At 43.7% G+C, this 27,820-nt stretch overlaps 1 protein-coding gene and 1 pseudogene across 1 annotated transcript; both read right to left on the bottom strand.

Moving 5' to 3' along the window:
• Positions 1 to 26,984, bottom strand: LOC111145836 (acidic nuclear phosphoprotein 32 family member B). Its single transcript, XM_022501100.1, has 7 exons — positions 26,606 to 26,984; positions 16,049 to 16,198; positions 12,016 to 12,138; positions 6,390 to 6,579; positions 4,120 to 4,244; positions 1,615 to 1,684; positions 1 to 580 (listed from the first exon to the last, which is right to left on the bottom strand). Exons 1-7 carry the CDS (start codon positions 26,657 to 26,659, stop codon positions 513 to 515), a joined length of 780 nt encoding a protein of 259 aa, XP_022356808.1. The 5' UTR covers positions 26,660 to 26,984; the 3' UTR covers positions 1 to 512.
• The window catches only part of LOC111146097, a 30,753-nt pseudogene continuing 29,618 nt past the window's right edge, over positions 26,686 to 27,820 (bottom strand).

Below are 27,820 nucleotides of genomic sequence, written 5' to 3'. Positions count from 1 at the left end.
TTTACCAAAGAGGAACGTGTTTATTTCACTTAAATTCTTAAAAATACTTTTTTGGCAGTTGACACATAAAATGTCCTAATGTAAAAAAATTTCATTGAAAAGAAAAGCATGAAAAAACAGACCCAAAATGTTAAGATTTTATTTACAAAGCTTCTTTGTTGTACAGAAAGTAAAAATGCTGTTACAGTCTTGGTGCAACTGGTAGCCACAGACAGTCGGCTCACCAATCACAGCTCCCCGCGCTACAGCAAGTCTGACACGAAAACCTAACAACGCTTACAATTTTGTTGGGGTGAAGTCCCCAAGCTTGGTGGTGAATTTCCAAGAGGGGCTAAATGGAAGAAGGTGGAATGTCACAGGAACTATTCTTTGGCTCTTTGGGTGGGTGGGTGTCCTGGGGTTTGTATCACAGCTACCTTTTTTTTTTTTTTTTTTTTTAAAACAGCTACCAAATCCATATGAGCAGTCCAACCAATACTGAACAGTTCTTTCTTTGCAAGTTTTTTGGGGTCTTAATCATCTTCTCCTTCATCGTCTGTTTCTCTCTTCCTCTTTTCACCTTTCCCACTTTCTTCCTCTTCTGCACAATAACAAAAATTCACTTTGAGACAATCGGAAAAGTATTTGCCTATGTTATTGCTAATGGAGGTAACGATGAACTTTTGACAGTTGGGAGATTTAAAACCTGTAAGCTTGAACAGAATGGTAGGTTGCTGAGAGGTATTAACTAAAAAGCGCAACTAGCAACCACTGAATGAAGGAGGGCAACATGCCCAGCAACATTTCAAATGACAGCCACGTCGACCCAGTTTTCTCCATTTTAATGTGCGGTCTTTAAGTTGGCTCACATTGTAGTAACTGAGTGTTTAACTCAAAAGGTATTTCTTAGAATCCTCAGGTATCTGGTATTCATTCTTGAGGATCCAAGAATACCTACACATCATCCTGTTTTTTTCCAACCAGTAAAAATCCGAGGCTGTATCAACGAAATTACCTAAACACGCAGCATGCTGTTCCGAAAAGCTCTCTAGGGGCAGTACTAAGCCCTACCTACCGTTGCACTCAGTGTTAAGTTTAGTCCAGTGCCTGGCACAGACAGCAGATGCTGAGAAAACACAAACCAATGGAAAGCAGAGCAAACAATCTGGTACTCTGAAACCCACACAGGTGTGAGAATCTGTATTTCCAACAATTAGCAAATAAATAGCTGTTTCATTGGTTTTGGTTGTGGTAGGGAAAAGAAGTAACAGGAATAAAGTTGGAAAGATGCTATATTTATATCTTGCAGAAATTATGTTCCAGTTATTAAGATTTTAGTGAAAAACTTCCCAAACCAGCAGTGTCAGGTGTGGCAGTAATCCCAGCGCTGGGGTGGGTGGGAGACACTCCAGGCGCCAGCCAAGGGCAGCCTCCTGTCTGTGCACAGCCGCTACCGCCGCAGGGCAGGCGGTCTCAGCAGCCCAGGCACCCCGACAGCGCTGTACAAGCACCTGTGAAGGCCACCCGGGCCGGGGGAGTCTTATTTTGTTCTCTTTAGTTTCAAATTCTAAATTAATGGGCATTTCCCTGTGAATTTTTAACTGAGGAGGACCTAAGTGCACGCGTAACACCCACCTTCATCTTCATCTTCATCCTCTTCGTCTTCATCTTCATCAACTTCTCCATCATGTCCAAATTCTTCTTCCTAAAGACGAGTAAATAGCGAATGCTATTGGATTAATCTGTGAACTTAGGAAGTACAGAGAAAAAGATAATTTGCCAATAAATGTAATAATTCATCAAGGAGAAAACCTTTTAATATTATCTTTATCTACTTGAATGTCCTGAAATCTGTTCATTTTTCTGAAGAAGTTTAAACTAAAATTTTCTTTAAAAACTGCTTTTTAGGGGGTGCCTGGGTGGCTCAGTGTGTTAAAGCCTCTGCCTTCAGTTCAGATCATGATCCCAGGGTTCTGGGATCGAGCCCCACATCGGGCTCTCTGCTCAGCGGGGAGCCTGCTTCTTCTTCTTCCTCTCTCTCTGCCTGCCTCTCTGCCTACTTGTAATCTCTATCAAATAAATAAATAAAAATCTTAAAAAAAAATAAAAACAAAACAAAACAAACTGCTTTTTAGGATCTTAACTTTTTACTTTGTTGCCTTTTTCAAATATAATTCCATTTGTCCTCCCCACTGCATAAGAAAGCAAAATGGAACTAAGAGAATTTGTGATGTCAGACTTGCCACTTTCTTTCTCTATATTCTTTTCTTTAACCTTCTTTAATCTGACTTCTGGTGTAATTACTGAGCTCTCTGTCCTTCTAAAGTCACCTATTCTTTTTTTTTTTTTTTAATTTTTTAGATTTTATTTATTTATTTGACAGAGATCACAAGTAGGCAGAGAGGCAGGCAGAGAGAGAGGAAGGGAAGCAGGCTCCCTGCTGAGCAGAGAGCCCGATGCGGGGCTCGATCCCAGGACCCTGGGATCATGACCTGAGCCGAAGGCAGAGGCTTTAACCCACTGAGCCACCCAGGCGCCCCCTAAAGTCACCTATTCTTATAGGGGTCTTACATCTTTTCTTCATTACTTTCCTATTTGTTGACTCTAATTTCATACATATATAAACAAGCATATATACACATATGAATACACACACACACACACACACACACACACACCCACATAATTTATGTACAGATACACATACACACTATATACGTAGATATAAATAAATATATAGAGACAAAAAGAACTGTCTGTGATCCAAGCATTGGTTCATTTTCCTGGATTTCCGTTCTACAGGTCTGATAAATAGTATATGATCATATTTAGTGGATCCACTTTTTCCTAATCTGCACAGCATTGCTAGATCTCTGCTAAGGAAACCCAGCAATCCACTTTTTCCTACAGGTATTCCTATGGCTGTTTTGATTCTATATTCCTTTCTATATTCACTCTCCTGAAGAGCTAATTCAGTCTTAAGGTTTCAAATATTAGCTGAAAGACCTTGTCTTTTGAGAATTTGCTTTATTTTCATTTATATTAAAAGTATTTACCCAAGTTATATAAAATAGAAAAACAAACAAACAAACAAAACAAACTGCTTTTTAGAGGCGCCTGGGTGGCTCAGTCATTAAGCATCTGCCTTCAGCTCTGGTCATGATCCCAGGATCCTGGGATCAAGCCCCACATCGGGCTCCCTGCTGGGCTGGAAGCCTGCTTCTCCCTCTCCCACTCCCCCTGCTGTGTTCACTTTCACTGTGTCTCTCCCTGTCAAATAAATAAAATCTTTAAAAAATAAAAATAAAATAAATAAAACTGCTTTTCAGAAGCATTTAATTTGCCAGATGTGTTTAATTAGTATACAATTTATAATAAATAATTCAAAAAATGATTTTAGAACCCTGAATTTCAGAAGAGAATTTTTATATGCTCATCCTCATAAAAAGCTTCTTTTAGGAATTTAATTTCATTAAATACCTTTGAGATTACACAAATTGCTCAGCCTTTCTTTTTTTGTACTGCAAAGCAACACGCATTCTGATGACATCTCATTTTCTCTGCCTGTTTTCATAACTTCCTTGAGGTCTGTCGAAGTCAAGTCACTCCTTTCTCCTGTCCTTCTGTGGCATTCAGCTCCTCAGAGGTGTTCTATTACTGGGTGTCCCGTAAACTAGACGACTTTCAAGACAGGACCACATTCTTGCTTAACTTTGCATCCCTACCTCTTTAAAACAACAGGCATTAGATGTATTTACTGAATTAAGCTGAACATAAGAGAACAAGTTCAGACTTGGTAAACATATCCTTCCCTTCAACACAACCAAGGGATGGACATACCATCAGCTCTCAACACTTCGTTTTCTCACCCTATGGAAAGGACACTCATTACTTCCTAAGTTAAAGGGTCAAAACTTATCCCACACAGCCAAGCACTGTGTCTAATTTGCATTCTGTAAGCATTCTGCTTAGTATTTACTAAAAAGGGGAGGAAAAGAATTATATCAATCAAATCATTATTGGTCTATTTACAAGTTTACTACTTTCATTAGAAGCCCATTTTCTTAACAGCAGCAGCAAAAAAGACCTCCACATTTTTAGCTACAAATAGGAAACAGAGCAGCAAACAGTTACACCAACCTCCCCACTGACTTCGTCTTCATCTTCTTCTCCTTCTACATCTTCGTCTTCATCTTCATCCTCTTCATCATCAAACTCTTCCTCCTCACCATCCTCATCCTCCTCGTCTTCCTCATCTTCTCCTTCTGAAACAGTCCAAAGGAGTTCATTAAATCCCCTCGATGGCCCACCAGGCATGTGTACTAAGGTGCCGGGGCGCTTTAGGTCGGTCTATGAGACAAACACTGGGCTACACCAGTGCCTGAGAAACCCACGCACCACACTTGCCCCCTTTCTCCCAGGCAGCTGCAACCTTTATCCATCAGAGTCCCCTCACATCTGGAGGCCAGGAGTCCTGATGGACTAGCTGTACACTACAACAGCTACTGATGAAAGGACAGAATTCCTAGGATCTGCTTCAAAATAAGGGAGGGGGAAGTAGGTAGGGGTGTGTACGTATAACATAAGATCAGCCATGAACCAGTAATTGTTGAAGCTCAGTGATGGGAACGTGAAAGTTAGTTTTACTGTTATTTCTATCTTTGTCTATGTCTGGAATTTTCCATAGCAAAAAGTTATCACACACCTTCCCCAAATAACTAACACTGAGCTCCTTCTCTGAGGTAAGGGTACCACCATAAAACCAGAGGCCAGATGAGGAACCCGAGAAACGCTCATAAGCCTATAATGGGAGGGTCAGCATGGGTGGGGAACAAGAGGCAGGCTGAGAGGCACCTACAACCTGTGTCTCCACTCCAGCTGGTGTAGGCCTGGAGGCTAGCAGTTCTTACCGCTCCTGGTCCTAGAGCCTGCTGCGCTGTCCGGCTTCCTAGTCTCTGAAGGCTCTTCCCTTTCTTCTCCGCTTGGCTAACACAGATTCAAACCTTTGGGTCTCAGTTAAACATCACTTCCTCAGACAAACTCGCCAGACCTCCTAATCCCGGCTCATACGCTCTCACACGAGCACCTGATACTCCTCCATTATCACACGCTTTACTCACTTGGGATTACTTAACATTTCTCAGCAGACCGTAAAGACCAAGGACAGGAACCATGTCTACTTTCTACTTTCGAAACTATATTCCACAGTCCCTGGCACATAAAAGCTCAAACTTATTACTTGACTGATACTCCCTCTCAGGAGCTGCTCTCCACTGTCCAAGGAATTTCCTTACAGGCTCTTGCACATGTGGCCACTCGACCTGTTTAAGGTGAACTTAGACGACAAGAGGCACGACGAGGGTTTTCAAGACTACCCGAGAACCTTCAGTGAAGGGAGTAAGTGATGTGAACATATGGAACAAAGTGAGAAGTCCTATCCTGTGTCTGCTTTACCATCCTACATCCGCGCCTTTTTTGCCTTGTCTCAAATCTGAGGTCAATCTGCGAAGATGCTACCAGAATATTACACCATTAATTGCACCCAAGCTGCCTGATGTTTTTCTCCTCTATTTTTCTTGACCATTTGTTTTATGTGTTTTTCTCTTTAAAGAGAAGATATATAAAATAATGCTTCAAATACACTAATACCACAAATTCCAGCAACATTAGGAATTCTAGGACAGTAACTTTTCTTCATGCTGACTTATATGAAAACTGATCATTCTGCTTCCTCTAAGCCACTGGAGGTGAGAAACTATTTACCCTGAGTGGCTCAGAGTCAGTGAGTCATGGTGCAAGGAGAGCACAAGGCCATCAGGAAAACGATTTTATTTACATTTGGATACAATGGACACATACCTAGTATCTGTGAAGTGCTAGGCGTTGTGAATAAAGATGACAAAAACCATTCCTACCCAAGATCATCACAGCATAGTTGAAAGGGACAAGAGTAGCAGAGAATGACAGGTTATGAAAGAGGTAAGCAAGGAAGAGCTTTAGCATGCACAAGGAACCTAACCTAGCTCACGAGCATCAGGAAATGCAATCTGGAAGTGCTGACAAAGCTGAGTTTGTAAGGATAAATCAGACAATAACTAAGAAAAGAAACGAACAAGGCAGGGAAGACACGAGATGATGGTCCTTTCAGTAAACTGTAAACCACAAATACTTCAATGTGTTAGGGCTCCAAATTCAAGGCTAACAAATCATTTTTATTTTGAATAATTTGAAGGCTTCAATGTCCCAAAAACTTACTAAAATTAATTAGAGTTCCTAGTTCCAAATTTAATGGAAATAAATTCCCTATACACATGGAAAGTAATTATTGTTCTCAATACCAAGAATATTCAACAGCTTATCACGACCTTTGACAGGCAGAAATTAGGTTCACTAGATGGTACCCCCACTACCTTCATCCTCCTCTTCTTCATCCACACCATCCACCTCAGCATCTGAGTCAGGGGCTTCCCGATCCTCTCGATCATAGCCATCCAGGTAGGTCAGCTGGGGCAGGAGCTTGAAGACACTCTCTCGGTAGTCATTCAGGTTAGTAACCTCACAGTTAAACAGATCCAGGCTTTTCAGATATTCCAACTTTTTCTGAAGAAAAGGATTAAGAAACAAAATTTCTAAACCAAAGGAACATAAGCAATAAAACCCATCTCCCGAAGAGGTAAGAGTCTAGGCTCTGTATTCATTTAGCTGCTACTGACTCAGCTTTATACACAGGAAAACATTTCAAGTCCTTCATACACTTTATAATGGGCCACTAGATTTTAGATTCTACAATCTACCTTCTCAGAGAACTGTCTTTTTCTGGCAGCATTAGTAATTTTAAGAAAAATGAATTTGAAAAACTATTCATTAAAACTGGATCTTTTCACAGTATGAGACAAATCAGAGTTTTAATAAATTTGGTTCAAAACTAAGTTTTAACATTCCAGTAATCAGATGGCCAACAAGAACTTGCTGGATATCAAGTCCAGTCTTCAATGCTCTGGGGTGGCAGGATGGGGAAAAAAAATTCATTCAATTAATCAATGCATCAATTTTGAAGTACTTGAGATTTCTATTCAGAGACACAGATGTGAAACACAAGAGAATAGCATTTAATAAAGCAAATGATAACGATTATTGTTAACGGTTATTCTCCAAAAAGAGAGGAGTCAGTACAGACTGGGGAAAGGGAAGGGGCACTCAAGAGTTGAAACCTCTGAAGGAGAGAAACAATGCTCTTTTTTTAATTTGGGGGGAAAGGATCAACACCATTACCAGACCTTTCTGATATAAATTTCTTCTGATTTTACCATACCCTGAAATTTTGTTGCAATACCTCATTTGTTTAGAACTTTGGTTTAATCTATCTAAAGTACAAAACACAAAATAGTTGGTATCTGAAAGCTTGGGTCGAGGAAAGTTTTCTGAGTAGCCAAAGTAGATAAGAAAATGTCCATGTATTTTACTCAGGGACTCATTTGCTATTATAACTGTGTAACAGTATTTCAATCCCAGCTTTTGCAAATTGTGACTAAGGGTGAAGGGAGACTATGGGAGGGCAGAGGGAGTATATTACAGGCAAATAGAAGAGAACAGCAGGAAGTAACAGCAGACCCTCTTAGGAAGGAGAAGAGGGCCAAGTGTTTAAGAAGCAAACACAAAACATCAAGTAGTGTGTAGCCTGGTGCCCTCCAGAATAGGGCCAATAAGCCCAGAGGGCGCAGGACATGTAGCTTCATAAATGTCACTTTTAAGTGTTCTGAGTCAGGAGAAAAAGCCTGGTATTCTCTGAGAAAGTAGTACTATAACAAAACAAAAACAAAACTAAGAGGATCTCTGCATGAAGTAAGCTGCTAAAAATAAACACTGTTCAAAGGCTTTGATGCTTTATTGGGAAAACTATTTCAACATTCACAAGCCCCAGGAAGAAATGCAGATGAAAAAAACCTTGTCTTCAGGACTTGAGGTATCTTAGTGATCTGGGAGAGTTAGAAAATAATTTAAAATCTTTACCCTAAAGCAGTGCTTGGCAAAAGATGACCGGCCCATCCTGGCCCACTGCCTGTTTCTGTAAAGTAAGTTTTATTCTAACACAGCCACTTCATTTGTTCATGTACTATGTATAGCTTCTTTAGTACTAGAGTAACAGCAAAGCTGAGTAGCTGCGACAGACCCTACGGCCTACAAAGCCTGAAACATCTACCTGGCCCCGTAGAGGAAGGGCTGCTGACCCCTGCACTTACAAGATCTTCATCTTCCTGGTCAAAGAAGAGGTTCCCACACTTGTTTTATTTTCACTGAGCAGCCTTTGGGAACAGAGAGCCAGGCAGGGAACACAGAGCAGGGTTACGGCAACAGGCAAATGCACTCCTCCAAACACCAATGTACAGTGATCCAAGAGTTTGTGGATCAAATAATGTGCTTATGTAAGTCAGTCCCCTGAGGTCTTAAGAAAGCGGTCCCCAGCCCTTCTAATCATAGGGAGAGCTGCTTTTATGTTGTGTGGCTTTCAGATTAGGTTCCCTACCGGGGAGGTCCTGACCTCCAGAAGCCCAGGTAGGACTTCCTGCCAAAGAGGGGAAAAAATGTTGAAATACCACCCCAGACAACTAGCTGACACACTGGGAACTCTTCTCTCTTCACAAAAAGGTTGTCTCTGTACCAGCTAAGATATGACCACAAGTAAATTTAGGCAGCTTTCCCAAAGTCTAAAAATTCTTCACTCAAAGGAATGAGCCATTTGCTTTTCAAAATTATTCCCTAGGAATGGATGCACGAAAATGCATACAACCCTTCATCTTTCACGCTCTATGGTGCCTCGAGCCCCTTCTCTAAGTTCAACCTCCTGTCACAGTACACAGGGCCTCCACCTATTTCTGAAACTCCATGAATCTGTGAAATTTTTGAATACTTCTTAAGAACCCATTATGAATAACTCAAGCATGCCAAACAGTATGCTAGAAAACAAAGTGAAAGCAAATAAACAACAACAAAATTCCAAGTAACTGTAGTACTCTAGAACTGTTTAAAGTAATATAATTGTACTTTAAGGCCCAAAATATACTACCCACAGATTTAGTCAGGAACCCAATGTAATGTGTAAATACTGCTAAAAAACAAACAAACAAAAAAACACCCAAAAACCAAGAAACAAAAAAACGCTCAAAAATCAGAATGCTACCACACCAGAAATGTGGCCTAAAACTAATAGGCTAGCCATAATAAACATTAAACATTTTATTAACAATAATTTTGCTTGCCTTCTTAGAATTTAGAAGGGCTTTGGGGGATGGTTTGGATGGCCCAGGTCTCTTAAAAAAGGTGTCCAAGGAAGTTTGAATTGATGCCTTCTTTGTCTCTCGATTAATGTCCCTGTAGCAAGCAGAGGCATTCACAATCATTGCAATGACTGTAAGAACTGGGCTCAAAGTAGACGGTGTTCAAAATGTACAGTAGTGGTTAATGAAGATGAGGATGGTGTTGTTCCCACTGAAGAATACTTTCAGAAGACAAAACGGACCCAACATTCCCCCCCTTCACCTTCTCCTACAGTTTTACTTTATTGCAAGATATAACTTTAGGAGACCTACCTAGCACCCCCAGGCATCTGAAGAGCAAGTTTAGGAGAATGGTGGGAGGTCAAGCTTTTCCAGATGGCCCTGACTGTGCAGCACTGTGGCTCTGTCACTGGCTAGCCTGGTGTGTGACTCTGGACAAGGGATTCGGACTCTCCCAAGCCTCAGCTTCCTCATGCATAAAAGAGGGCCATGTTATTTCTTATTCTCTTTGCAGAAATGTGAGGATTACTAACGAAATCGCATACATGAAGCATCTACCGCAGTGCACGGTACATAGCAGATCCACTAAAAATGGTAAATACAATTATTCACCACTCTTCATTGTCCTGGGGGACTTAGATGTTCACAGCCACCAAAGGGAGCGCATACATCACTGACCAGGTCAGAATGCCCAAGAAAACAACTCCCACAAAACGTTTGCTTCTGCTCTGCCTCTGTGTGCTATGCCATGGACAAAAACTTCTGGTGAAACATCAAAAGAGGACTCGGGTTGGCACAATTGGGCAACAGCCAGTGACCCACCATGGGAGGCACTGCGTGGCACTCTGTTCTAGAAAAAAGGGGTTCTTAGATTCACAGTGATCCTGAATTGATAGGCCTATCATAGACACATACACAATAAAGAAAGGTTCAGGGGAGCCGGTCTAACCGAGAGACTCCAGCGCTTAATTTAGTGCTCCTCTTGGAATTCCCAGTTTAATGTTAATTTGGGTACGGAATAAATATGAAGGCAAAAAGAACAGGTCCCAAGGGCAGTGGAAAGAATGCTAGAGTTGGATTTAAACATCTACTTTGCCATTTATCCTGTGGCCACTGAGTAATTATTTAAGCTCTCTAAACTTGGTTCCCTCATCTCTAAAAGGGGGACAGTCGTTCTCTTTTCTCTGGGTCATAGGCAGATACAATGTGCCAATGTTAATGTCCTTGAATACAGCAAAACTCACTAATGCTTGCTGAAACACTGGAAATGGGGATTGGGTTAGAGGAAAAGAACAGACTAGTAAAAAGGAAGGAGCCCAAGTATCTGGGTGTACCCACAACGGAACAAAGGGACAAATTCACAAAGCAAAGGTGAGAAACAGGCTCCTAGCATTTGAGAAACAGGAGCTAACCGTGGTCCACTGAATGAAACATAAAAATAAAGGGACTCAATAAAAGGCAATTTAACCTACGTTAGAGCAGAGCCTGAATTATTGATTAGGAGGAAAAAGATGCTATATTTCTGGCAGGAAATCCTCTCTGTTAAAAGAAGTCACAATTTAACTCCATCTTCCCTTGAAAAATCGACAGAGCATTCTGTACAAGTTAGGTGAAACTCAAATAAATATTTTAATGTGCTGTGACATCTGAATTGATAGCGATAATAGAGAAAGATGTCTTATCCTCTTGGGTTTTGCTCTTCTGGATCCTGAGACAGCTCCTACCTGCTTGCAAAACCCTCTCCCAATTAATGTTTGCCAGATAAGTCAAATGGGAAGACTGACTTAATGTATGAAAGACATGTGAAACAAGTCAGGAGTTCCATTAGCCTTATTAAAATGGAATTCGGTCTCAATGACAAATTTATAGAATACATTATTTAGACAAATCAGCCACTTAACAATCTTGAATTCATAGCACTTTCCCAGTGGCAGCCACACAGAACAGCCTGGGAGGCTGCCCCACACTTTACATTAACCTCTCCCTGCCCTTTTCTCTTTTCTGCCCTACAACTTCCACGTGGACTGGACCCCCATTAGCACAGCTTCCCAACTTACAAAGCAAAGTTAAGTGCATTACCGTATTTTATTCTCAGAACTCCTAAGTAAAGTAAGGCAGAGTTTATTATCCTCCCTGCTTCCTAAGTGAGGAAACTGAGGCCCAGAGAGAAGAAGCAATTTGCCCAAGGTCACACAGTAAGCCTGTAACTCAACTAGCACTTAACATTTTACAGCTTATCCCAGTATGAAGACCAAGGATTCGGGGGTTCCCATGCAAAACTTAAGGCGACAGTGATCCAGCGGGCACAAGATCAATTAGAAGACCTAAAACTAACTGGAGCTGTCCTTGGACTGTTCCATCCACAATTCAGATATGCCATCCAGTATGAACAGCTTTTTCTGTAAAAGTATAAAAGTATAGACTAGCCCGGCCAATTTGAGGAAAAAAATTTTAAGATAAATGTTTAAGTCTATGGTCAATATATGAAAGTTAAAAAGGACCAAAAAAAAAAAAAAAAAAAAGAAAAGAAAAAAATTCCCCTTGGAAGGAAACCACCACAGTATCAGGCAGGGAGAGCAAAGCCACAGGAACACATAACCAGAGAGGCCTTGATCTTTAAAACTTCTACAGAAAGTGTTATAATAAAAACCACCACCTTCTTGATCAATTATTATCATTTCCAAGCATTTCCCTCACTATAAATAAATATGAAAATGAAAATGACCAGTAAATCCTGGTTTCCAAGTCCTCACTTACTTACCAAAGGTTCCAAGGTGCTGATATCTTTCAGTTTATTTCCACTTAAGTTTAGGTGTGTAAGATTTGGAAGTTTTTCTGCTAACATGTCCAGACCTCCAAAGATTCTATTGTCACTGAGCTCAAGCTGCAAGAGAATATACCACACACACACAGATACACACAGAGAAACACCTATCATTAAGGTGTCATAAGTAGCTAATACAATTCTTAAATACTTATCAAGATCAAATAATCTCTGTTCCTGTTAGGGCATGTTTGTTCATTTTGTTTGATTAAAACCAGATTATGTAGTTCACAGATCCCAAGAACATCTGAGGAGAGGAGGAGAAACAGAATGGATAAGAGCTGCATTTCCCTAACCAGCGGCTAATTAGTTTGCTCAAGATCTGGCCCTGACACTGATGAATCCATTTTCTAACCTAAAAAGTGGGTCAAGACAAATTAGAATTCTTTGAGAAGCTGCAACAGGCTATACCTGCCAGGAAGGGTAAATGGTCTGTGCATTCAAAGCAGCTTATTCCATGTGCCAAACAAAGCTCACAATGCCCACTTGAAAGCTGATCTGGTCCTATATAGTTCTGACACACTGGAAGGCTGTCTACCTGGAAGCCACCAGGGAGTGTTGTTCCGAAGGCTACAGGAGTGGCACAGGTCCCAAAGCAAGCCCTTAAAGAAGCTCCATGACCTCAGGAAATTGAGTGGGCCAACAGCTTCAGGGCTGCTGAAACCAACTCCCCAGAGGCCACTTTTTGCACAAACCCAGCACTAGCCTTTATGAGAACCTACTCTAATTTCTTAGTGGCAGGTCAAGTAGCACAGCAAGTCGTGTGCCAATGAAGGATTGAGCCTTCACTGAGGAATCAGAACCCAAAGTGAAAGAAATTAGAGCCAGAAAAATTAAGACAGTCGAGGGCATATAATTCAAACTCTTCATTTAGCAGATGAGAAAACTCAGACCACAGAACTGGTTTCAATTCTCTAGTTAAGGTGCCAACAACAGCAGCCAACCACATCTAACTCTTATACAGTACCTACGTGTACTTAGGTACAGAGCCAGGCACTGTTTGAAACACTAGAAATATGAGCTTATCTGATTTTTTTTTTAGGATTTTATTTGACAGAGATCACAAGTAGGCAAAGAGGCAGGCAGAGATATGGGGGGAGGCAGGCTCCCTGCTGAGTAGAGAGCCTGATGCGGGGCTCGATCCCAGGACACTGGCATCATGACCTGAGCCAAAAGCAGAGGCTTTAACCCACTGAGCCACCCAGGTGCCCCAAGCTTATCTGCTCTTACGATAACCCTACAGGGTAGGTAGAATTATTATCTGCATTTAAAAATGAAGAAAATGAAATATAATTCTGTGACTTGCCCTAGATCACACAACAGTTCCAGGGGTGACCAAAGACCTAAAGCCACGCAGGCTAGCTTCCGAAGAATTCGCCCTTCCCACTATGCTATGTACTCAGAATAGCATGTAAGCTTCATGTAATTTAGACTTTGGCATGCAATGAAATGAACTACATGATACAGAAGAGAGGAACTTTAAAAAACTTAAATACTTATTGAAAGAATGAATTTAAAAAACTCAAGTCCTCGACTTAGGTGTTACTAAATATTTCAGAAGAGGAAACGCAACACTTTAAAACATTTTTTTTCCTTCCAATGAGGTATTCCAAATTATCTAGTCATGCTCTAGATTTGTAAATACAAATCTATGGGCATCTGGGTGGCTCAGTTGGTTTTAGTGTCTGCCTTTTGCTCAAGTGATGATCCCAGGGTCCTAGGATGGAGCCCCTAGGGGGGGCCTTGCTCAAGGAGGGAATCTGCTTCTCCCTCTCCCTCTGCCCTTTCCCCCATGCTCTCTCACTCTTCTCTAAAATAAAAAATCCTTTAAAAAAAAAAAAAAAAATATATATATATATATAAGTCTTATCAACAAAGACTCAAGTGTTAGCTTTACTGAGATTTCAGTAAATCAAAACAAAAACAGAGACTACTTTCCTTAGTTGGTTAGAATGTCACACATATGTAATATTCCTATCCTTTCAACATGAATTACCTTAAGGAATAGACAGCAAGGCAATCTGCCAACGCATTTAGTGGCATGTTTATTTTGAAATCAAATCAATGTGTAAATTTAGGAAACCTGGGATATTTACACACTAAAATTTCTTTCAGAACCAGTTTCTTTTTAAAAAACAATCTGTGCTCCAGGGTAGGAAGAAAAGGAAGTTTGTTATCAGTTGTGAGAACCTCTTATCTGCCTTTAAGTTTGATATGTAGATCTCTCCACTCCTCCCTAACTCTGCAAGTGATTAACAAGGCTTCAGAAGGATTTGATAAAGCCTCTACATAGATAGTCACTAGTTCACTTCTCTTCTGAGTCTGACAGAGTACACACACCACAGTAAAGAGGAAAATGTATTAGGATGCTAGGAAAACAGAACTCGAAATACCCACTAGGATCACACTAGCAACAAGTTTATGCTGATACATGCTAGAAAGCCATCATTTGTTTAATGGGCTAATCAGAGCTCCCAATGTCACCAATAACCCATGTAAATACAAAAGGATTACACCTGAACCTCTAAAATAGATGCTTAGACGAAAGGAACAATATACAAATTTAAATATAACAGTATTATTCTTTCTGATAGGAAGCTAAGTTACCTGAAACTCGTGAGGACTATCTAAGCATTTATTACCTAAGGCAAAAATTTAAAAAGTTTCGGGTTTGGTTTTCTTTTTTAAGTATTTATTAGATTGAGAGAGACAGAGAGGGAGTGAGCACAAGCAGGGGGAACAGCAGGCAGAGAAAGAAGCAGACTTTCTGCTGAGCAGGAAGCTGGATGTGGGACTCGATCCCAAGACCCTGGGATCATGACCTGAGCCGAAGGCAGACTGGTAACAGACGGGTGTGAGCCACCCAGGTGTCCTGGGTTTTTGGTTTTTAATTAATGTACTTTACCCATAACAATCTCCTCTCAGGACTCAAAGCAAGCTACTGAACAGCCTACCTGCATTTTGCCTAAATCTCATTACAGATTTCTCTGTGTACCTTTGGATAAAAGTTCTGCTTAAATTCCCTAATAAAGTGAATACCAAACAGTGGAAAAGCCTGCAATACTTACACATACTTTTCATTATGTAATAGAGAAAGTACTGGTTTAGGAAATAGGAGATATGGGTTGTTTTGGATCTAGTGCTAACCTCTTTTGTAGGTGGTGTTAGGCAAATCACTGTACCTTTCTGGGTCTATTGCTAATGCCTATAAAACGAGGGACTAGGCTAGAATCAAGCAAAGTTTTTTCCAGTTTTGACTTTCTGGAGCCCCGAGACAGTTACATGTGCAAGGACATGAGAAAACATTTTTCTAGAGGGCTTTTTTTTTTTTTTTTTAAATTGGTGGCGTGACTGATTTACAATTAGACCAATAAAGTACTAACAACGAGCCATTGGCTAGGATGGCAGATAGAGTAGCTTTGTTACAATGAATTCTTGCAGTCACAACACATTTTAAACTTTCTAGTCATTAAGAATTACACAATAGGTTTGAATGATCAGACTACACATCTGAAAAGTCTTTATTGAAACTCACCCTTAATCAACAAACATAAAACATGAAGAGTGAGAGGCACCTTTGGTTCTTAAACCAGAGCATACTAAGAAAAAAACACAGCTAACATTATAACATAGAGCAATTAACCAGTAATAGCTTATTCACAAAATAATTATTTTTCATAACTACTACTTATTGAGCATCCAACACATCTTATTCCTAAACATTACAGCAGTTCTGTGAGGCTGGGTGGTATCACCAGTTTATAGGTGAGGGAAACTGAGCCTTAGAGAGATTAAGTACCCCGCAGAAGATCATCAGGGAACTGGCGGAGCTGGAATTCAATCCCAGATATGCCCAGGTCCAAAGGCCACGTGCTTTCTGCTACACTAACTGCTTCCTTACAGGTAAAATCATACATGTTTCCCTTTCTCAGGATGTTCTCTCTTTTACTGCTAAAGACAAAGTACTTACCTTTTTCAATTTAGGTAGTTTGGGGAGATTTGAAACTGAAATCAAGCCTACATTTATTAAACTGAGGAACTCTAAGTTCACAAATTCAGCTGTTAAGCCCTCAATTTTCCCATCATTTGATTTGCAATTATCCAGGACAAGTTCCCGAACCTGTGGATGACAAAGGGGAAAGAAGGAAAAAAAAACAAGCTTTCAGAAACATATATAAAACAAAGAACGAAGCAAAACCTATAACCATAAACACCCAGCAAAAACATCCACATAGAGGGGCGGCCTCTACTTAGACCTAGATCACAGTTATAAATAAATGAAAAATGATTAAGCATTTAGTAACAATATACTAATAGATAGCAGGGATGGAATGTTACACCACAGTATAAATATTTATTATTATTTTTTTAAAGATCTTATTTATTTATTTGGCAGACAGAGATCACAAGTAGGCAGAGAAGCAGGCAGAGAGAGAGGAGGAAGCAGGCTCCCCGCTGAGCAGAGAGCCCGATGTGGGGCTCGATCCCAGGACCCTGGGATCATGAACTGAGCTGAAAGCAGAGGCTTTAACCCACTGAGCCACCCAGGCGCCCCTAAATAAAGATTTAAACTCTTTACATTCCACAGACAGAACTGCAGATCTTAAAATATAAGTGAAGAAACGATATCTTCCTTATTCCTTTTCCCAAGTCTGTTCCCTAAGAGGGGGCTTTAACTATGAAAGCAGAGAAGACACCGCCCCCACCTCTGCCCTAACCCCACTGGCTGAGTCTCCCTCAAGGCCCAGGGGACTGACACAAGGAAAAGAGGAAAACTTTATTTTTCCTATCAAATCCCTAACCGATTTTGGCAACAGGTTTCTGCACTACACATTTCCACTTTTGGTTTTATTAATCTTTACTAAGATTATCTTGATAATTAGAAGGGGTCAAGATGAAAGAGGACTTAATTCAAAACAAAGATCAGTTTGGGTTACATGTGAGAAAGCTATTTCTACAGAAGAAAACTGTTAAGACATTAAATTAGGTTCCTTTTTCAGGCCACAAAATCTCCTTCTTTGTGGGTCCTGTAATTCAGAATTCCAATCCATCCAAGTGTACCATATCTGAAGATTTTATTTATTTGTATTTATTTTTTTAATTTTATTTATTTGTTTGACAGAACACAAGTAGGCAGAGAGGCAGGTGGAAGGAGGAGGAGAAACAGGCTCTCCTCTGAGCAGAGAGCCTGACGCAGGGTTCGATCCTAGGACCCTGGGATCATGACCTGAGCTGAAGGCAGCCGCTCAACCAACTGAGCCAGCCAGGCGCCCTGTTATATATATTTAATACTTTAAAGTGAGCTCTACACACAGGATGGGGCTTGAACTCCTGACCCCAAGGTCAAGAGTTGAGTGCTCTACTGACTGAGCCAGCCAGGTACCCCACAATTCTAAATACTGATCAATTTAATAAACAGTCTACTGTGTATCTATCATGCTAATCCCTACTTCCACTCTTGCTCTGTGGTGAACGCTGAAACTTGCAACTTTTTAACACATTTTAGTCAATTTACACTGATGCAAATTAGACTTAACGGCCAAAGGCACTCTTGTGGTGAATCCAGCATGTTAAATAGCATTAATCAAGCATACATGTGGAAGGGAGATGCTCACAGTCCTACAATGAGAATATGAGCTAATAATGTCTTCATCCTCCCATACAAAATCCAAGGATACTACTCTAGTAATTGTTATCATTTACGAAGCACTTACTCATATTTTTTTGCACCACCACACCTTCCTGCCTCCCCCCATTTACAGAGAAGGACACAGATTTAGAGTCTGTCATACCCACAACACCCACAACTTCTCACTTGCTTCTTTACTACTTCTCACTACCCTGTCTACTTCCTCCTCCTAAGCCCTGGTTACAGTGAGGATACACGCAGGCCGGTTACACCTTTTACTTCTTTCCTTCCTTCATTCCACATTTCTTTACACACCTCTGCCATTTTCCCCTTTTCTGGGGAAAAACCACATCTGAAAACTTAAGGTGTCCAGTGAGGTGGGATGGGCTATAGGAAGAGATGGCCAAGGTCATATCCTGGCTCCTCCATTTAGGACCTGTGTGACCTCAGAAAAGTCACTTAGCCTCTCTGCGCCTCAGTTCCTCATCTGTGAAGGAAGATAGTAGTATTCATGGCATGGAGCTGCAGAGGAGTAGCACCTGGAACATACTAAATGCTAAAAAAGTAACCTCTGGGGAAAGGGATGAGGGGAACGACAGGGACCTCTGCTTTTATTCATATCTGTACTGGGCTTTTTATAAGCATATATTTCTTTCGTATTAAAAAAAAAAAGGAAAACCAACAAACCATAAAAATAAAGTCAACTGTAATTGCTCACACATCTAAAACAGCAATACTACTAAAAGTCCTCATTTGGTTTGGGAGATTTTCTATGACTGTATCTCACAAAGAATCCAAAATATTATACAGAATGACACTAATATGCCAAAAGCCAAGTGAAGAGGGACTCGAGTTAGCCATATTGCCTCCCAGCTCACTGGGTGAAATCACTTCTTGGCTATTTCTTTCAACTGATAAAATTCCACCGTAACTAGGGTCATCAAAAACTACCATAAAGATTCAAATGCAAGCTAAAACAGGTTTGCTGAACCAACAGAATAGGAATCAAGAGGAGGGAACTGGGAGGGGAAAAAAAAAGATGTTAAATGATTCAAATCTGCAGGTTCAGTTGCTGGGTGTGGAAAATGATGGAGGGGAAGTTGAAGTCTGGCTTAGAGAAATGGGAGCCATGTAGCTAGATGGAAGTAGGGAACAGATTTGGAGGGGCAGATGTAATGAATACCATGAAGGATACTGAGTTTAAGGTTCCCTTGGGATGTGTGGGTACAAGTTTCCCCAGACAACAGGACATGTGGTTTGGGGTGCAGAGAAGGGTTGTCAGTTCTGTTTTTGGAGTCACCAGGATAGAAACAAGAGTGAAAAGACAGAATCCCTAGGAAGAGGACAAAGGACAGATGTGCAAAAAAGACAAGAAGAATCAGGAATGGTACCAATGGTGGAGTATTGGTTTCAAACACCTGTAAAGGCTTCTGAAACAAGGCACAAGAAGTTACCGAGGAAAGGACTAAAAAAATTAGAAAACTTCAATGCCCATCAACAAGGGACTCCTTTCCAGGATACACTGTAGGATGAAATGTGAAGAATGGATTCACTTTTATATACAGAAAATCTCTCAAGAAGAGAAAGGGAGACCTTCCTTTATAACCTTATTTAGCAGGCACCCGGTTGGCTCAGTCAGTTAAGCATCTGCCTTTGGCTCAGACTGTTGATCTCAGTGTCCTGGGATCAAGCCCTGTGTCAGACTTCCTGCTCAGCAGGGAGTCTGCTTCTCCCTCTGTCCCCCCAATTCATGCGCTCACTCTCAAATAAATAAAATCTTTTAAAAAAAATCTTATTTAGCATGTCAATGATGATAACATGAATCTATTAGGAGAATAAAGACTTAAGAAGTCACCACTAGATTTCAAGCTTCATTACGGGCAGGGTCTTGTCTGTTTCAGTCACCACTATACCCCAGGTATGAGAAAGAGCTTTCACAACTGTTAAATGATGAAAACTGGTCACAGGCTTATCAGAGTACTGCCTACAGGTTTGTGTCAGGACTGTAGGGGGTTGAGCAGATGCAGCAACAGAAAACCTGGATATAAGAGAACATCTTCCTGATCACGAGCGTTATCGTATCAATGCAAGAAATATTTGTCACTGTTAATATTTTGGTATTAACTTAGTCTTTGTGTATTTCAAATATAGGTGAGATAAAACTCTGTTACTAAGCATACTTTTAACAACACTGAGTATTTTTAATGGCTAAAGAAATTAGAGTATATAGGATATACCACAAATTACAATCCTCTTGTATATTTCTAATTTTCCCGTTTATAAATAATGGCATGATACCTTTTTACATAAAACTTCTTCTGTAATCAGGATTCTTTCCTCACAATCTATTGCTAGGTGAAAGAATAGAGACATCTGAGTCTCTGTTATTTAGTTCCGAGTTCTTTATTTAAAATGGCAACCAACCCGTTATTTTTTGGTGACCTTTCTTGATATATGGAAAGTTTAGATATTTGCGTTAATTTGTCTTTTTCTCAAGGATATCGTTTTTACCTTGAGAAAGAAAAAAACAACCCCAAAGAAACATGGACAAAAAACAGACAAGCCAAAAAAATACAGAACATCACATTAAAAAAGTTGATGTGCAACTACAATAAAAACTGCATATTAAAAATGAGATAGATCGGAGCGCCTGGGTGGCTCAGTGGGTTGAGCCGCTGCCTTCGGCTCAGGTCATGATCTCAGGGTCCTGGGATCGAGCCCCGCATCGGGCTCTCTGCTCGGCAGGGAGCCTGCTTCCTCCTCTCTCTCTGCCTGCTTGTGATCTCTCTCTGTCAAATAAATAAATAAAATCTTAAAAAAAAAAAAAAATGAGATAGATCATTCTACTCTTGTTGGGAGGCAGGAAGCTCCTCCTATGGAAAAAGCCAGGATGGATACAGGTGTAGGTGAGTTTATAAGTGGGAGAGCAAGAAGTTCAGGGAATGCACACCTGAGACTTTTAAATTTTCTCCACAAGTAGGGCACCTGAGTGGCTCAGTTGTTAAATTTTCTCCACAAGTAGAAAGTAACAGAATTTACTGGGCTGAGTCAGACAGAGGATTGTATGGCTCAGCAGAGAAGGCATACCCCTTGACTTTTCCAGGAAGGCTGAAGTAGTAGTAAAGAAACCTGGCACCCCTGGACCGGAGTACCAGAGGCACAGTAAGAGGACAAGCCGCTGGGAAAAATGCACAGAGTGGGAATTACTGAAGAAAGCAGAGACCACAGGGTTCCACTTGGGGCTGTGCCCAAGGACAAGAAGTCTGGAAAGTGAACCGTCAGCAGCTGCCTTCTAGCTCATCTGAAGTTCTATACAGAGGAGCATGGTGAAAGGTGTCTGCTCTCAGGCACTGCATCAGCAGCATTTTTGGAAGTCAAGTCTTCCCCCTGCCCTGTTCCTTGCTATGGAGGGACCCTGACTTGCTTGCAAGGGACAGAACTGTGGGAGAGGGGACAGTGGGCAAGGAGTTGGGGATAGATAACCCCATGGCCTCCCAATACAGACCCAGAATAAATGAGGGATTCTAATCAAGAAAAAATGGCCCCAGTTTCTCCTCCTGTTCCAAATCCTCACCGAGCTACTATCTAAGGAGGGAAGGCTGGGCAGTCATTTGTACATTTGGGTGTACAACTCAGGGAGCTATTTGGTCCAAGATAAAGTTAGCTGGCTTTCTGTTTGAAGACCGATAAACTTTAGAGACCAAATTTACTCTTCATCCTTCATTTTCCAATTAAATTAGATCTTTCTAAAAATATAAATTCAAGATAAATACTTAAAAACTATAAATAATCCATATTATTTCCTATTTAACTCTTGTTTTTGTTTTCTGTGACTATCAGAAAAACCATTATTTTCTACTACTTTTTAACCGAAAAATCTGAAATATACTATAGTCAAGTTATGGGGATTGGTGCTAGCGGAGAAAAATAAATCAAGCCATTCCTTTCATCCTCTCCAACCTGCTTTCTCTTTCCACTCCCCTGGCTACTGATATCAGTTTTACCTAACTGGTTTGGAACTGGTTGGGTGATCTTCCCCAATTAGAACGGTTATAACTGTTACAAGGAGGGGGGAGGTAAAGGTATGGAGGAATTAGAGATCATTTTGAGTTATCAATTCCTTTAATTAGAAAGTTAATACATGGTTATTGCAGTAAGTGAAACAATCTAAAAATGTAGAAAAAGTAACTCCTGGCATCCTTGCCAACTTTCATTCTTCTGAGTTAACCAATGTTCCAAACCTTCTACTTTACCATTATTTTAAAATGATGTTTTCAGACACTTACATGATTTCCCTGATATGAGGAATTTGGGAAACAAGACAGAGGATCATAGGGGAAGGGAGGGAAAAATGAAACAAGATGAAACCAGAGAGGGAGGAGACAAACCATAAGAGACTCTTAATCTCAGGAAACAAACTGAAGTTGCTGGAGGGGAGGGGGTGGGAGGGATGGGGCAGCTGGGTGATGGGCACTGGGGAGGGTATGTGCTACGGTTGAGTGCTGTGAATTAAGACTGATGAACCACAGACCTGTACCCCTGAAACAAATAATACATTATATGTTAATAAAAAAATAAAAATTTTTAAATGTTTTCAAAATGACAATATATATTAATGGTTCTCAATTGTATTTAGGTGACAGGACTATCAGCATGAAAGAAGGAAACACCCATATCCTATTGGTTGTGTAGGTAAAGAAAGGAACCATTCTGAACAACAATCTGACAGAAGACAGATTCACATTGCAAGAGGTTCCTTTCAGTACTACTTAAAATGGCAAAAAAAACTTCTAACCACCCCCATAAATTATGATCTATGCAGATATTAACAATGAAACTGCAAAATAATAGTAACACATAGAGGTAGAGAAGTTTACTGTATTTATATAAATACATTAAAAGAATTTGAATTTGGAAAATATTAAATATTTGGTAGACTATATACCCAAACGTCTAGATGGTAGAAATCTCACACCCCCCCCATCCTATTTTATTTTTATCTACATCTACTATTTTTTTCTTCAATTTAGATATAATACTTTAAAAATGGGGAAAAGGCGAGCAAGTTGCTATGCAACCAATTAGAATATCCCACTGTGCTGAAAATTACATTAAGAGACACAAGACGGAAAAAGTTGGGGAAAAAAATGTAAAGGTGTAAAGTAGGAGAAACAGAAGTGTCTGTCTCCTAAGGTTACTCTTATTTATAAGAGGAGTGCCTCGTCTTTGCACACAGCCCACCGGAGTCCCACAGAGGCATCCACTGAACCACAGGAATTGAACCACAGGAATTGCCTGCCTTTCTAACTTTGAATGGAAAACTCCCAACAGCTAACATCAAGGCTGGCTGTCCCTGGACGCAGAGTTAATAAGGTGCTCATAACAGAGGGCCACATTTCGTGCAAGGGAAGGATGAGAGCCTCACATAAAGAACAGGTGTTTTTTCCATTCTGGAATATAACTAAATTGTGTTTCATTAGCCCCATCAGTGTTTTAGTTCACATCTGAAAATACCATCAATTTCCGTGGTGTATATGGTATTACTAGCACTGTACAATTTCTTCTCAGTGAAGTAACTGACGATACAAATATTTTGTATAAAATATTTCTTATCCTTGCCTATATTTTAAAATGATGATCTTCATTCTTTATGTAGATTTTTAAATGCCATCTGGGACATTTTTCCACTATGAGAACACACCTGATAAGAAGAGCTGTTTTGGTCTTAGGAAAAAACCTGAATTACACATTTCTTCGCAAGTCTCCTCTTAAATGTGTGTACTTGTATTTATAAGGAGTAAGACCATAGTAATTGGTGAACTGAACCTACTATCTTGGTCTCACACACTGCGGCCAACACAAGAAGGTAAGGGTTACCAGGGTCATCTTCAAACCTCAAAATAAAAATCAAAAAGCCACATACACAATAAAAGCCTATCTGGCCTTAAGAAAAAAAAAAATTACAAAAATCATGTGTGATCAAACCTCTACCCTCCTCAAACACCTGGTTCTCACTTGACGACATTAAGTTCAACCACGGAATGCATGGATGCATTTAAGAGCCTCCTGTCCATATTTTAACTGTACATCCAATGATGGTTCTTTTCTTTCCCCCAAATGACAAGAGTCTGCAGGATCCCAGAGGCCAAGCCTACTCTGTAACAGCTGGCCCCACAACAAACATAAGGAGCCATGTGACTGAGTTTGATTTTAAAGGAGTCCTCTTCCAACTTTTCATTTGCCTCAATGATGATTCTTTCGTGCAAAGCACTATTTAACTCTTTTAGAATTTCCTTCAAAATCTACAGCATTCTTTCCCCTGAAAAGCCTTCAATTTAAGATCAAAGCTTTCCTGTCTTAAGAACAGAACTCTTGCTGAGTCTCCTCCTCAGAGTTCCCAGGGGAGCCTTTATGTGTCCCCCCAACCTTAGCAGGCTTCCAGAAGGGCTCCCAAAGCCCCTAAACTGCACCAGTGCAATTTAGATACCTCCGGGTGCTGAGCCTCCAGGATGGAAGGCACTGCTGTCTAGTTCACCCTGCTTTTCCAGGCCCTGCCATACTGCCGGTACTCAAATATTTAATAAACCAGTAGTGGACTGCTGTAGCCTAGTGCTATCCAGTAACAGTAGCCACTAGTCACCTGCTGCTTTTGAGCACCTGAAATGTGAATAGTGCAACTGACAAACTGACTTTTAATTTAACGTTAATGAAACAATCACACAACTAACCTGCCTTTGGCAAGAGTATAAGGCCTAAGTTGATTACTTGAAAAGTTAACACCTGCTCCTACTTAAGTACTTCTAAAAAGTAATATACTGGTTACTGCATATGTGAAAAAACTCCATATAGTGGGAACATCAGCCCAGTTGTGTCTCCCAGAAAGCGTAAAAATTCTCTTATCAAACTTTAACTTTAGTTCTCGCACAAAGAGTTGAAATCCTAGTTCTAAAGCCTTTTGAAGATCCACGTGCATACTTTTGGAAATTTTGGCTAAATTTACTCCACATTCTACTAACTTGCAGCTCGCAGCAATAATGCAAGGGTCTGAAATTAACAACTCAAAAATGAGAACAGAACTCTTAAGTTTTAGGGTGCGAAAAGGCTTAACCGTTCAATACACTAACATTAGCACGTGGCCGACACAAAATGTCTGACTGTGGACGGAGGGGACGGCCGTGGTCGAACCCCAACCAGAAAAACCTAGGGGACCAACTGGCGACGCCCACCCCTCAGGTCCTCTAAGGACGCGCGGGGAGGCTCACCGCGTACCCCATTTGTGGGGACACACCAAGCGAACGCTGGTTGACGAATTTCCACAAGTTGGCAACTTGTTACCACAGATCCTGACTGCACGAAGCGCGCCCATCGCTCGACTGGGACAGGGCGGGAGGACTTCCCCTAGGCTTCCCCACGGCCACGGAACGCCACTCACCCTAGCCCCGGGTCTGGCGGAGGCGCGGCCGCCCCGCGCGGGCACCGCCGAACATGGCCCCGCGCCCCGCCGCCGGGAGGGCAGGGGTGGAGAATAAAGAGGCGATTCTCAAAGGCCCGCCCGCAGCTCACGCAGCCGCCGCGGCGAGTGCCAGCCTCCCTGGAGCACGTGCGGGGGCAGAGGCCGCGGAGACCGCGCGGCCCGCGAGCCCAGCCGAGGCCCGCCCGTACCCCCAGCGCCTGGCCCGGGCGGAGGCGGCAGCCTGGCGTTGCCCTTTTAAGAAGGGGGGAGGGGGGGACGGCAGCGCGCCCCACAGGAGTCGAGCCGGAGGAGTCGGTGGCGGCCGCAGCGCGCAGCTCCTGCCAGTGCGAGCAGAGCCCCCGGCGACGCGGACGGAAAAGCAGCCACCGGCTCAGCCCGGCCGCGGCGGCCCGAACCCACAGGCCGGCTTACGCGGCGGAGGGAGACAGGCGCCCGCCAACATGGCGCTCTGTCGGACCGTGGCGCGCCCCGGCTGGCGCGAGGAGCCACAGCCCGCCCACACCGAGGGGCCAGACTCCGGGCAGGGGCCCCGGGCTCCCCCGCCACGGCGCGGAGAAAAGGCGAAGCCGCCGCCGCCAAAACGGCTGGCCTGGGCCGACCGGGGCGCGCCCTAGGAGACCGGGAATGGGGAAGGCCCAGAGGACGAAAGGGGAGGGAGAGAAATAGGGGAGAAAGTTTTATTTTTAGGCTTGAAAAATGGCGGGAACCGCGTCCTTTTTTCAAACTTGGCCTCGGGAGGGACGGCGGTTGCGCCACCTCCGCCGCCCGGCTCGCCCCTCCCCCGCTCCGCGCGCGCCAGGCCGCGCCCGCCCAAGCCCCCGGGCCCGCGAGGGTGCTCCTCGCCCCTCTCAGAGGCCGACAGCCCCCTCCTCACCCCACGGCCCCCTACCCTCGGCCCGGCCGGTGCCAACCGCGAGGCCCGAGAGGAGGAGTCCCCGCCCCACCCGAGCCCCTTCCGCGGCCGGCCCGGGGGCGCGCGGAGCCCCAGCGGGCCCAGCCCCGGCTGGCCGCGCGGCTCCTCGGCAGGCCCGGCCTCCGCCCGGCCGCGCATCCCGGGAGGCTGCAAACATGGCTCCCAGCGTTACACAACCCCCTCCTCCCTCCCTCGCCGCCGGCCACACGCACACGCGCTTCTCCGGGAAAGGACCCCGGCGGGCGAGGACCTCAAAGTTTCCTTTCCCCCACCCCACCGCCTTCCCCAGACGGCCGCGGGGGCCCGCGGGCGCCAAAGAGTTAATCTCCGCGCGCTCGCTCCCCCCCTCCACGCCCGCCCGCCTGCCCGCCTTCCCCGTCCGAGCCCGCGAGCTGCGCCCTTCTCCGAGCCGGAGCCGGCGAACCCGCGGCCCGGGCCCCGCAGGTGGCCACCATTACATGCAAGTCATCGGGGGGGGGGGGAGAGGGCGCCCAACGGAGGTTCTGCTTACAGCTGCCGGGGTCCGGTTCCTCAGCTCCAGGTGGATCCTCCTCTTCATGTCCATGTTTCCCTCTTCCCCCCTCTTCAAACTTAACTTTCCGCGGCGGGGGCGGAGGGGGGAGAGGCGTCCCGGCCTGCGCAGCGAGGGCCGTCGGAAGGGGTCTGCTGGCGGTAGAGCCCGGCGGCGCGGTCCCAGGCGGTGGGCGGCGTGCGGGCTGGCGAACGGAGCCCCCGGAGCCAAGTTACTCACGGGAGCGGAGAGAAACCATGGAGGGAAAAGGGGGCTGGAGCGCAGCGCTGGTCTCACTACCGCCGCCCCCGGCCGCGGCCCCGCACTGCGCTTAAACCCGCGACGCGGCGCGGGCGGCTGCTCGGCTCCACTCGGCCCCGCGCGGCGCTGCTCCGCTCGGCGGCCGCTGCTGCACCAAGGACGGGGCGGGGAGACGCGCGGCGGGAGGGGCGGAGGCGGGGGGTGGCGGGGCGGGGAGGCGCAGCCGGGGGGACTGGAGCGACTTCCTCCCTCCGACCGCACGTGGGGTGGCTGATGTAAGACCTTCCTCCTGGGGGGGCTTCCCCTCCCGCCACGGAGCCGAGACCCCCGGGCCCCACCTCGCCGATCTTGGAGGCGGGTCTGAGGCCCGCGCTTGGACGTTTGCCCGGAGGGCTGCGGGGAGCCGGGAGGCCAAGTCCGTCCTGGGAGGCTCGACCAAGCCAGCCCGACGCCCGCTAAGTGGGCAGACGAGAGAGCGCTGGACCCGCTTTCGCCTTCCCCTCCCTCACGCTGTACGAGGCCAACAACCCGAACTCCGCTCTCCATGGCCGGGCCGGGGAGGGCAGTGCTGTGAGGACCCCCAGTCGCGGGGAGGAATCGCTGCCGGCCCGCGTCGTACCGCGTGGCGCCGGGCGGAGTCGGCCTTCTCGGCCTGCGGGCAGTGGACACCCCAACCCCCCGGCGTCCGCCGGAGCCACAGAGGGGCCAAGTGTCCCCGAGTTTAAGAGAATCTCCCTAGGTTTGTTTTGGTTTTTGGGGTTTTTTCCCCTAACAGTTAAATGTAGGCAAGCAAGTCAGCAATTAGCATTTCCAATGGGGTCTCGGAGTTTTACAGAGTTTTCCCCCAGACTTTTATCTCATTTATTCCTCGGGGCACCCCAGTGAGATCTGTAAATACTCGGTGGGCTCTGTGTCGTTGAAGCTTGGCAGGTAGCCTTTGTAATGGTCTGGCTC

This window comes from Enhydra lutris, unplaced genomic scaffold (assembly GCF_002288905.1).
Source record: "Enhydra lutris kenyoni isolate GAN:26980312 unplaced genomic scaffold, ASM228890v2 scaffoldscaffold13, whole genome shotgun sequence".
NCBI classification, from domain to species: Eukaryota; Metazoa; Chordata; class Mammalia; order Carnivora; family Mustelidae; genus Enhydra; species Enhydra lutris.
This window is presented reverse-complemented; position numbering and strand designations above follow the sequence as displayed.

Bases quoted from the DNA above. Each gene is read 5' to 3' on its own strand.
- LOC111145836 (XM_022501100.1), bottom strand. From the start codon at position 26,659: ATGGACATGAAGAGGAGGATCCACCTGGAGCTGAGGAACCGGACCCCG. The intron at 12,139-16,048 runs GTAAGTACTTTG...ATTCTCTTGCAG, and splicing joins AACTACCTAAATTGAAAAAG to CTTGAGCTCAGTGACAATAG. The intron at 1,685-4,119 runs GTTGGTGTAACT...ACTCGTCTTTAG, and splicing joins AAGACGAAGTCAGTGGGGAG to GAAGAAGAATTTGGACATGA.